This window comes from Mangifera indica, chromosome 12, assembly GCF_011075055.1.
Source record: "Mangifera indica cultivar Alphonso chromosome 12, CATAS_Mindica_2.1, whole genome shotgun sequence".
Taxonomy (NCBI): Eukaryota; Viridiplantae; Streptophyta; class Magnoliopsida; order Sapindales; family Anacardiaceae; genus Mangifera; species Mangifera indica.
Window position 1 is genome coordinate 10,973,307 of NC_058148.1, and position 12,474 is coordinate 10,985,780.

General features: G+C 31.0%; 1 protein-coding gene across 1 annotated transcript; it reads left to right on the forward strand.

Moving 5' to 3' along the window:
- Positions 1–7,466: 7,466 nt before the first annotated feature.
- Positions 7,467–12,344, forward strand: LOC123193288 (nudix hydrolase 16, mitochondrial-like). Its single transcript, XM_044606168.1, has 4 exons — positions 7,467–7,801; positions 8,729–8,840; positions 9,551–9,634; positions 11,801–12,344. Exons 1-4 carry the CDS (start codon positions 7,731–7,733, stop codon positions 12,056–12,058), a joined length of 525 nt encoding a protein of 174 aa, XP_044462103.1. The 5' UTR covers positions 7,467–7,730; the 3' UTR covers positions 12,059–12,344.
- The last annotated feature ends 130 nt before the right edge of the window (positions 12,345–12,474 follow it).

Below are 12,474 nucleotides of genomic sequence, written 5' to 3' on the forward strand. Positions count from 1 at the left end.
AATAAGGTGTTGAATTTTATTTTTTTTAGGGGAAATTTTATATACATTGAATTGATGTATTATTACTAAATTACTTATATTAAATAAAATAAACTCTAAATTTAATAATTAATTTTATAATCATTAAATTAAATAAATAAAGGACGGACTAATTGTTCACACCATAAGATTAAACCGGTAACATTCCGAATATTTTACGAGTCCAAATAAAAATGTAAAAACAAGCAGAAGCATCCTTCCGGCAATTCAACTGACATTGTAATGTCCGCCTCATTTTCTCAACTTTCCGATTAACATAATGGAAGGAATGCAGACGATTCCCAAGTACTTGTCAAAAAACAACGTTATCTATGGCAGCGGCAGCAGGGGAGAAAGCGAGGAACATGAGAGCAGCCATGATTCCCACAGGTAATAACAGAAGCATCAAAGGCGGAGGAGGCAGCGGCGGCACTATCAACGGCAACAGCACCATAACCGCTGCCAGACCCACAAGTATCAACACGCTTCCTACGCTAAAACAACAACGTCCCATTCCTACATCTCTTGTTTCTGTTTTTTCACTTGTTTCTGAGTGAGCAGTGGGTTTAATGGGGATGACGCACGTATTTATGCAGTGAAATGACCGTGCGGGGTAAAGAGATCTCAACCGTTGAATTTTTTTATTATTAGTGAATGGTGATGTGGCAGATAGATCGGTGGCAAATTTTCATGGGGGCTTGCCCGGTACATGGTTTTTTACGCTTCAATTTTCAGTTTGTCTCAAATCTGTATCTTTTTATATTATTTTATATCTATTTTTCTTATGTTTGTAAATATTTTTTTTTGACATAAATAAGCTACTAAAACGCATTTATATTATTTTCAGATTCGCAGATAGGTGGCTGTAATAATGGAAGTTCGGAGTATTTCTTTAAAAAACATACTTAGTAGTTGTGTGTTGTCCTAGAATAAAGTATAGACATTTCTTTCAACTGGATGATATAAATTTAATGTAAATATTATTGTTAATACGGTTACAGATTGTGTTTCACTACTAGTAAAGATTGAATTACAATAGATTTTTCTATCTATCCGAGAAACAAACTTAGTAATAGATTGAATTGTAAAAACGAGTTTTACCTTTACAGATATTTTATTTATGTTTTTTGAATTTTTGATGAATTTTAAAAAGTTCTAGAATATGATTTTGACCTTAGGATAAATTTTTCTATCTATCCTAAGGTTCGTATCATTTGGTATCAGAGCCATCATCATGTCTCCCAGTCGCAATCGTGCGGCGTGGGTGGTGACACCGGCATTGCAGTGTTCGCCCGGGGCTAGCAGGGAGCTAGCGTACAGCCAGCCCGCGTGGGCGCCGAGGCTGCGGAGCGTGGTGGTATGTTAAGATCCCAAGTGCAAGGTATGAGACTTGGATCCCACATTGAAAAGTATGGGTAACTAATGTGGGGTTTATATGGTCTTGGGCTCTCCCATCTCAATAGCTAGTTTTTGGGTATGGTTCTCCTAAGTTTCGTATCAATGATTTTGAGAGAATTTTAGCTTCTCTTGATTTATTTTTCTTTTTCTGTTTTTGGGTTTTGCCCTAGCTTTATCAAAAACAAAAAGAAAAAAGAAAAAAGCTTTCATCTTTGTCAAAAATATTACAATACTTTATCTTTTACTATGGGAAGAATTGACAAGGAACACATTTTACTTTTTCTCTTGCAAAATGAAAATTCACCAATATTTACTATTCTTACAACAAAAACTATTCTTGAATCTAATACCATAAACTTTTTTCATTTCACTCATCTCTCTCTATATATTCACTACATCTTCACTCATTTACATCTTTATTAGATCTCAAGTTCTTTATTGAATCATCCCATTTTTATTAAATTTTTTAATTTTATATAATATTCTTCATATCTTATTTTAAAAGATAGATTGTTATTTTAATGTTTATTATTGATTGAATCATATAAGTTGATCAAAAAATCCTCGGATTAATGTTTTGAAGTATGTTTAGGGTTCAATCGGTGTATTTTCTAGGCTAGAATCATGAGTTTTAATTAAAAAATTAGGGTTTTTAAATTTATACGTTTTTTAGCAAAATATGAAGACGAAGATGTAATGTCTGAATAGGAAAGATGAGTAAGGATTAAATGATACCTTTGACAATAAAAACATTTAATAATGAAAAAGTGTGATTTGGTAAGAGAAAAAAATAGTAAAATAAGTCCATTCTCAATTCTAATATTATCATCTAATATTATAAAATAGTAAAAAAATAGTAATATTTTCAATCTTATATAAAAGGCTAAAAAATTATTTTTTAATCAAGTTTTAGTTGAATCTTAAAAATATATCTATAACAATTTAGAAATATAAATACTTACACATAGACTAATTTTTTTTAAAAACCAAAGATCTCATTTATATTTGTTGGATGAATAAACTCGAAATATAATGATCAAGTCCACAATTATTACATCAGATAAGTCAATATTTGATAAACGTGACAGAAGTACAAACTCATAGATTAACTTTTGTTAAAAACAAAGATAAAATTTCTCTTAGTTTAAAAAACTAAATTTTTTTTTTCATAATTAAACTTTAAAAAAACTTTAAGTTTTTTTTTAATAATTAAACTTTAAAAAAACTTTAAGTTTTCTCTTATGGTTTTAATTTTTCAAATAATCTATCAGAATCTAGTGATTTAATAAATCTGATTGCCATAAAGTAGAAGGGTCAATGAATGATTTGGTGGAGAAACATCCTTCATTGATGTTTCTAGACAACAAAGCGTCAATGCTCATGTACGATGCATTGCCATTAAAATCGATGATAAATTTCATAGGAAAAAATTAGAAGTAATGTCATGTTAGGCACATGAAAGTAAATGTTAGGGAAAGGTTGGATGGACTTAGTTCAGAAAATCAGGTCCAAATCAGACAGAATCAAATTCGCCACATCCCAATATATTCAGCTGATACGTTTGGTTACTACATCTACTTAATTAATAATTATTATTATTGAAAAAAAAAAAAAACTTTATCAAGCTGTTGTTGTGTCGTTTTGTCTCGAGGGAATGAAGTTGGCGACCAAATTGATTTTGTCGATCAATTTTAATTATTTTATGTTGTTGTAAAAGTTTAAATAATTACTTGTAAAGTTTGGTTAGAATCTTATATTATTTAGTGTTCATAAATTACAAACAGCTTTTGATTCAATCCTCCAAAATCTCAATTGAATTTCAAGTTTTTCAATTCTTTCGTATAAGTGGGGCTAATTCTAACTACTTAACTCTTATATTATAAATAAATTTATTTTTTTCTGCTCTTTTATAAAAAAAAATTATTTAAATTATAATATCGAATCAAATTTAAGTTTGACAAATCATATCTAATTTACGTTCAAGTTCAACTCTATTAACAAACTTAGTTCATGTTACAGAAGATCATACGTATGAGTGTTTATCAATCTTTGAAAATATTTAGGTTGTCAGATGTATAAATATGCATAACTTTATACACAATCATATATGATGTAATTTTCATAAAATTATAGACGTTTCACAACCGTTCGTATAATTGGAAAGGTTGTGCATGGATGTTTGTAATCTTATATTCAAGGTATTTTTATTAGTATATTCCTACTATCTTAAATATACCATATATAACATATTAGTAACATGTACGTGTCTAATATAATTAGAGTAATGTTATATGTATAAATAATATATATAATTTTATACACAATTAATAATATGTCATCATGTGATTGGATAATTTAAAATTAGAGATAAAAAATTATATAATTACATGATAACTTGTCATTGATTGTGCATATAATTTTATTGATCCAACTATTGCATCAGCTTCCTTTAAACTGCACAAATTCATCCATACAACATACCCCAGCGCATATGGCTCAGCGACAACATAATTCTAAGTTTATCTAATTATGTCTCATTCAGATCAGGTTTCATGCTTAAAAACAGACGTCAAGATATCCGTGAAATCATATTCAGTCCTCCTATATTCCGTCTATCACGTTTATGTATGTATAATCCTTCAACGTTTCATATAATAAACCCGTATCAACGCTATAGCATTACAGGTTACTTACTTGGTCGTCGTCTACTTGGACGCATTCAGAGCCGCTTTCTTCTCTTGAATCATCGTCGAAAACCTCCTCTAATCGTCGTTGGTGTCTCTCTGTGAATAGAGTTCTCTCGCAGATAACAACAAGGACAAGAACGTATTGAGAAGATAATGGGATGTAATCCCATTATTCGCAATTACGTGCCTTATTTATAGATTCTATCAAAAATGCACTTCGAAAGCTTAAAAACAGCCTAGGTACATATCCATAAGCCTGCAAGATTCAACAAGTAAATAAGTGAATAGCTGTATTCAAAACGAAAAGAGAGGTTCTAACAAATGTATCTCAATTTCGCTTTCCATTTTCATGAATTTTAAAGGAAAAATCAATAAATTATAATGCCAAGCAATTGAATGAAAAATAAGTTACAGAAGTAATTGATTAGCTTATCCGATTTGTTAGTATGATGAAAGGCTCTTACCCAATTATCTTTATTCATAAGCATATTAACTATTTGTAGTAACAAAGATGTTTTATAAGGGTTAACACTCTACCATCGACATTGAATGTGCTCTCAGAGATCATAGTTAAAACGAGACAGGATACTGTGTATTTATATTAATTGTTCATCCACCATATAAGTGCATTGAAATCTCTTAAGTCAAAGCCTTCAGCTTCTCAACGCAAGCTTCTTCAATATAGATTTCCAACTTAATGTTGGTTTTGAATGTGTTCCCCTTGTGGTCCTGTAAATGCTGCCAACTTTCATGCCCAAATGGTTTACCTTGAGAAAATTTGGCACGACTTGCTTTTTATGTATCAAATCGATGTAGGCCATACCAAAATCCTTGGGTCATACACCGACCCAATCCATATCACATCTTTCTCTTTTCATATATAAATATATAGTAATATGATTAAAATAATACATAAATATATATAGAAATTATAGTAGATTAGGTTATGGTAATACATACATAGTACATATAACAGCTTTCTCTCTCTATATATAATTATATAGTAATATGATTAAAATAATATATAAATATGTATAGAAATTATAGTGGATTTGGTTATAGTAATATATACATAGTACATATGGATATAATCAAAGTAAAATATAAGGAAATCCAATCATATGATTAAAATGTGTGTGTATATATAAATTAAATGTTATCCACTGTGATGAATTCCATATATATTATCCTTATCATGCCTCTATATATATGTGTGCACGTCTGGGCAGTAGTTTCACCCATAAGAAGTTCAAATTTTCCTTTTGAAAAAAAATAATAATATAATGGCTCTTTCAAAATATTTTCTTTCTCTCATGTTGTTCTTCTTTTTATTCTCGTGTGGTAAAGTACTCTTTGAAATACTATATAAACATTCAATTTTTTTTTTTTTGTTTATTGATATTCTATTCGATGATATTATTTACGAAGATTTTAAGATGATATCTAGAAAAAAGTCGTAAAAATTACATCATTTCAATTTTGTACTTCAATTCTTATAGTATTTTACGTAATCCTATCAATTTATTCAATTAATAAATTTAGCATATAAAATGTAAAATGTAAATATTAAAATTTAGAGGCTAGGGAGATTGATTGAAATGCTTTGTATTGTTTTATTTTTTTATTTAAACATAGATATTTATATTTCATTTTTTGAAATGACAGCTACATTATACGTGGAGGCACAAGCTTGTCCTAGGATTCTTACCGTTGATAATTGCACTGGTGTCGCATGCACCTTTTCATGCGCTGCAACATTTGGCGCAAGCTCAACCGGTTTATGTCTAGACAATATCCAATGTTGTTGTTCAGATTTTTAAATTTTATAGTCATTATTTATTTGATGTAATTCTTGTTGACCAATAACATTCTTGGTTGATAATATTATTCAAATTGATTAATAAAATAAAGTTTTAATAATAACTATATATATATATATATATATGCATTGATTATCTTTTACCTTTCATTATTATTATTATTTTTAAAGAAATCTTGATAAACTTAAAAAAATTAAAATTAAGTTATATTTTGCTTAGAATGTATAATGCTAAATTTTCTTCTATTAATTTTTCAGAAATTAAATATCTCACCTAGTATTAATAACATAAGAAATTTCAAAAAGTAAAATTGAGAGGACAAAAAGAAAGAAAAAGAAATAAGAGAAGCTGAGTGTTAATATATTTCTTTCACGTAATGAAATCTTGCCACACAGCTAAATATTATATTATTTTGGCCAAAAGACTAATTCGTAATTCTCATTAGTTAAGTGTTAAAAATTCAAACATTCACCTGTCATGTATTAGTGTAAACGAAATATGTTAGTATTAAAGGTATAAAAAAACAAAAATAGGACAAACAAAAAAACATCGATAAAAAATAAAGATTTGAAGACAAAAAACCCTAAGATTGGAAAATGGAACAAAAAAAAATGTGGCTCCTCGTTGATTCATCCAAGATTTTCTGAAGAGGAGCAAATAACAAAGAGGAGCGGACAAAGAAGGGCGACTTTTCATCTCTCCCATCTTTGGATCTTCGATGTTTTCCTTTATTGGATTGTCTTCTTCCGTCAACATTTTTCATCTATCCCATCTTTGTCTTCGTACACTGTTGATTCGACTTTGGAGTTTGGTAGTCAAAGATTGAAGAGAAAAGAATGAAACCTTATAGGGGGAAAGATAAGTTTCAAAACTTAACATAGGAAAAATTGTTAATTTTTAAAACTAAAGTGAGGAAATAAGATATATTTTTTTAATATTATTAATTAAATGACAATTATACCCTTAATACTAATAAATTTTGTTAACTTTAATAGTTAATAGATAAGTATAAATTATTCTTATAAAATATAAAAATAATTTATATAAAATAATTTTCTATACATATTTTATTTTTTATAATAAAATATTATTTAAATTAAATATATTTTTAAAGTTATATATAAAATATAAACAGGTTTTGTGTCAAATCAAACTAAATTTGAATTTAAGGTAACTCGTAAAATCAAGCTTTTTTATTGGTAACAGAATTCTTACCGTCATTTTAACTTCAAACTCCATGCAAACAGAATTTTAACAGCAAGTAACATCCATCAAAGTTTGAAAAGTCGATTTCTGGGTAATTAGATTACATGTAATTTTTTTATAAGGATAATTAAATTGATGATTAAATCTCTCCTTTAAACAAAATTTTTGATATTTTAGAAATTAAAATTAGTTTGGATTGGAATAACCCTAAAATAGAATATTATAATAAACCTTTTTATATTTTTATGTTAAAAAATGAGGAAAAGCAAGGATAAAAGGGGAGCGGTCCATCTCAGACGCGGTTAATCTTAAGATGTTGATATTTAGAAGGGTCGCCCACAAGTTGACCCACAAGCCACGTGAATTTGACGAGCCCCACCGTCCGATCCGCTCTATGCGCTTTGCTTTGGTTTTCTTTCTTCATTCTGTAAACTATTATCCCCACCCCTTGGATTATGCTCATCCTCACCGTCCGTCTCCCTCCCTTTCCTTCTTCGTTCTTTGATTTGAAAATGTACCCGTCATCAATCCCTATTCTATTCTTTTAGTTTTTCTTTCTTTCTTTTTTAACCAACTCTCCCTCTCTCTTACCTTCTCTATTATGTCTGAGTTGGTCGCCCGTACCGGTCGCCATCAGCAACGTTACGACCAGGGCTTTCGTCTTGTTGCCGGGTACGTCTTTGTAATCTGTGTTTGCAATGTGGCAATTTAATGTGAATGGAAATTCTTAATTTTGCTTTGGTTATTTGAATGTTGAGGTGATTTTAGCGAATGGTAATTTGTGTTTGCAGTGTGGCAATTTAATATGAATAGATTTATGTGTAATTTTGATTTTTTTCTCGTTGAAATGGTGACGCAAATTTGATTTATGCCATTCTTCCTAGAATGGTTTTAGCTCGTTGGTGACATTCTGTGATCATTTATGCTCTTGCATGTGTGTTTGAAGTGGGTTAGATAATGGAGTACGTTTATGTTATGGATGAAAGTTGATGAATTCTTATGTTTTGTTTTTGTAAATGCAACTTGGCAATGTAATATGAATGGAATTTCGTAATTTCTGTTGATTATTTCAATGTCGAGGTCATTTTAGCAAATGAATTTTTTTGTTTTTGTGGATAGATTTGTGTTAATTTATTTTGCTTGAAATGGTACTGCAAATATGATTTTAGCGGATTGTTATGTTCTGTTTTGTTGATATATTTATATGTGATTTTCTGATTTTGGTTAAAATGTTATTTTGGGTCCCATCAGAATTTTATTTTAAGTTTTTCTGTGGTGTTTCGTGATCATTTTTGCCGTTACATGTGTATTGGAAGTTGATAAAATGGAGTCTTCTGGGAATTTGGGATGGATATTGGTATTGGTAACAATTGGGAGGGGTCTTGGGGAGAAGTATAGTTATAGAAGATGAGTTTTGGGATGATGATGATGCAGTGTCGCGACATTGTAATATTTTTAAATGGTTAAATGACATAGTAGGCTATTCTTGGAGGATGACCTAAGGGAAGCCTGCACCTTTGTTACAGCTGTTGATGATTTTTTGAGGTGTTTATCACTCAACAGATTTCCAGATGCTAATTTTTCTGAATTCTTTATCAGGTGTATCCCATTTAGATATAGAAATGCTGAGCGTGGCAATGATGATTCCGAGAAGATTGTTGAGGTGCTTATGATTAGCTCCGCCAGTGGACCCGGTCTCTTGTTTCCAAAGGTATAATTGTATTTTCTTTCCTTTTGTAACATTTTTTGCGTTAATTTGATGAAATTTTCTTGTTATTGTGTTTCACTATTAAATTTAGAGTGCAATTAGTTGTTTTATATATATTTATATTGATGGGATGATTTATCAATTTTGTAGCAAAAAAACTTTATTTGATCTAATTTTTTTTCTGGGGATAGTCCACAAGGCTGACATCTTGCTTAAAGTGATTCTTAATTTGGGAGCATGCTTGTCTCTGATTTCTTTACAGTTTTTTTTTTTTTTTTATAGTTTTATACTTTTCTTTGCCTTCACCAACATAATCAATATAGTTTCATGATTGACTCTTCATCTCTAAACCACAAATCACAAAATAACATTATGCCTCATTAAGAAAACAATGAGAAGTAGGATAATAAGACAACTGATGTTCTGAACTGGACTTATTGATACTGTTACAAGATGATGCCAAATGAATTTATTGGTGAAAAAGTTTTCTTGAAATTTCAAACAGTGGAATTAAAAGTAAAAGTTTTTTGTGATATTCCCTGTGAGGACAGTTGAATCAAGTCAAGGTTGCTTGTGATGTTCCCTGTAAGGTTTTTCTATGTTAAACTATTTCGCTAAATGTAAAATGGAAGGTTTAATTGTTTTATTTTTCACTATTTAGGAATAAGAGAAAATAATAACCCAGAAATTTCTATAAAAAACTCTATATACAGGGAGGCTGGGAGAATGATGAAACGGTTCAGCAGGCTGCAGAGAGGGAAGCTGTTGAAGAAGCTGGAGTTCGAGGGCAACTAATGGTGAAATCTTACTTCCCATACATGCATTCTTATGTGTGTTGAGATAGATAGACTGTTATCTGTTGTATTTGTATTTATAAGCTCTATGTGATTCCTTGCATGTTACTTGTCAATTTTAATGCTTCCACAGTTGTATTTACTTGTCAATTTTAGAGTTTATTTGTATTTAAAAAAAAAATGAAAAAAGGGGCGGGGATGCATTACTTGCATGCTCCAGAGTCAGATTTGTATTGATGACCTTCATTGCTTAACATTGTGACTATAAGTAGCAAAACGATATGATATTGTCTTTAACGCAGCCTGGTTGTATATATTTGTTTTGTGTTTTGTGCATCATTATAAATGCATTTTCTTTAGTTTCTTATTCAAAGGAAAAAATAATATGGACTTCTATATTTGGAAGAAATGAAGAAAAGAGTCACTTCTTTAAACTTTGAGGACTGTGGAAGGTACAATTTAATTGTCTTGTATGATAGATTTCTTTCCTGATTCTATCTGTGAAGAATATTCGATATCTCTCTATTAGGGTACAAAAATAACTATTATGGTTGTCTTTCAACCATAACAAAGTATCTAGATTAGGGTAAGCATAATTGAAATTCTACAGCCAAAAATAATTGAAAAAATTATATAAAGCAATGAGCAGTACAATAAAATATAATCAATGCTCTTACCCTCCCTCTTGTAGATAGATTGGGGTCTTTCTTTGAATGGTGTCATCAGTATTGTCCTTGTGCAGTTTTCGTAGACAAAAGTTCACCCTACAAGAAAATGTAGGCTTGTATGTCATCTTTAATGTATCAAGTGAAGAGATGTTGTAGTCATAAATCAATTAATAGAAAAAGACTTAGCTGATAAACTTCCTAATCTCTGAAGGAACCTCTGTCTTTTGTTGTCTACTGTGTTGAGCAAGATTCCTTCTATGAACTAAGGAAGTAAAAAGCTTCTCTAGCTTATGCACCATTAACATTCCTACGGAATTTAAGATGCCAATAGAAAGGTCTGCTAGTTGACAACCCATGAAGGTGCCTCCCTTATCCATTTCTCTTCCCAAAATACATTGGATTCCCTTTGCCAATAACTAGTATTACGTAAGACAACAAATAGAAAGCTCCGCTTGGTGTCTCCCTTATCCATTTGTCTTCCCAAGATACAATGGATTCCCTTTGCCAATAACTAGTATTACATGAGACAACAGAAAGCCGTAGCCTTGACAAGGAAAGTTCGAGGGTATGAATCCAAGCACTTGACATGACTTTTGGTGTTGCAAAACATTCTTATGAGAGGTGTTCTCCGAAGGAACCTCCATGCTTATAGCAATGTCTTGTCTCCAAGAACTAAATTATCCACTCTCAAGCCCTTTTATGAACACCTTGAGTAACCAATTTTTCTATTTCTTTTCCCTATTCCTTGCATGCAAGGTCTTTTATGAGGTTTTAACCTCTTTACCCGTTGATGGGAATACATTTTAAGGAGAGAAATTAAGGGGAAAGACAAGAAGACACGTGCTATCAAAATTGTTTATATCTTTTCTGTGCACAACACCGTGCTTTTTCTGACACGTAGTAAAGAGTTGTGAGCAGGCTCATGGGTGAGCATTGAAATTTATGAAAGTGTTTCTATAACAAATTTGACAATAATAGCAAATGTTTTCTCTACTTTTGTACTATTAATTATTTCTTTAGTTACTTGTTGAAAAGGAAAAAGAAAAAGAAACTTTCTTTTCTTTCCCCTTTTGGTGTTAATAGTCTCTGGTCAAATTCCCTTCTTATTATGATGATGTTTAGTGTTGTACTGCAGCTCATAGTAAGAGGGTTTGTTGGTTTCCTTTGTAATGAAAATTTTACCTCTACTAGTTCAATTTGCATGTCTGTGATAGTGGATGGAGTCAAATTCTTGGCATTCATACCTATGGATGATAACATAATGTCTGTAATACCAACACCTGTCTGCATCAGGTTTTGCTTCACGATGTGACATCTTAAACATAATACATGTGCTCTAACTAGAGTATTGTTGCAAAATCTGATTTTGATATTTGTAATGTAAAATCATTTTCACATGACATTTCTTTGACATGCGACTAGCATTTTGCTAATTTTTCTCATCATTGATGTGATATCTCACTATTGCCCTTTTGCCCCAAACTTTGTGTACTTGTTTCAGGACTTACTTGGGGATTATCACTTTCGGAGTAAAACACACCAAGATGAATATAGCCCAGAAGGTTTATGTAAAGCTGCAATGTTTGCTTTGCTTGTGACAGAGGAGCTCAAGTCGTGGCCTGAGCAAAGCACTCGGATGAGAAGTTGGCTTTCTATTCCTGTAGCGGTTGAGAGCTGCCGGCATCCATGGATGAGAGAAGCCCTTGAGGATGGGTTCTGCAAGTGGCATGCAGATAAGATGAAGAATGTGAAAGGATGACTGTGATAAGATATCAAGTAAAAATGGATATCATCATGATAAGAATTAATTTGCAAGTGTGCATAGTAGGTGCATTATGACTAGCATTTGTCTAAACCTTTAGGCAGTTTTCTTTAATTGATTGGTCATCAGTAACAAAAGAGTTGCAATGGCATTGTTGTTGAGGATGGTACAGTTTGTGTTTTTTGATTTTTTTCTCATGTTTCTGGGTTATCCTCCGGTTGAGGAAGTAACTTACAGGGCTATTATTCAATATTTATCATATTTGTTTCTAGCATTGTAAGTGCTCAGTGATGCATCATTCTTTGAAAAGAAGTTTGGCCCGTATATGATTTATGTGCCTCTTTGAAGAAATGGAAAAGGCCAAAAAGGAAATTTGATATATCAAATCGGGTCTGATCTTTACTTTACATGAA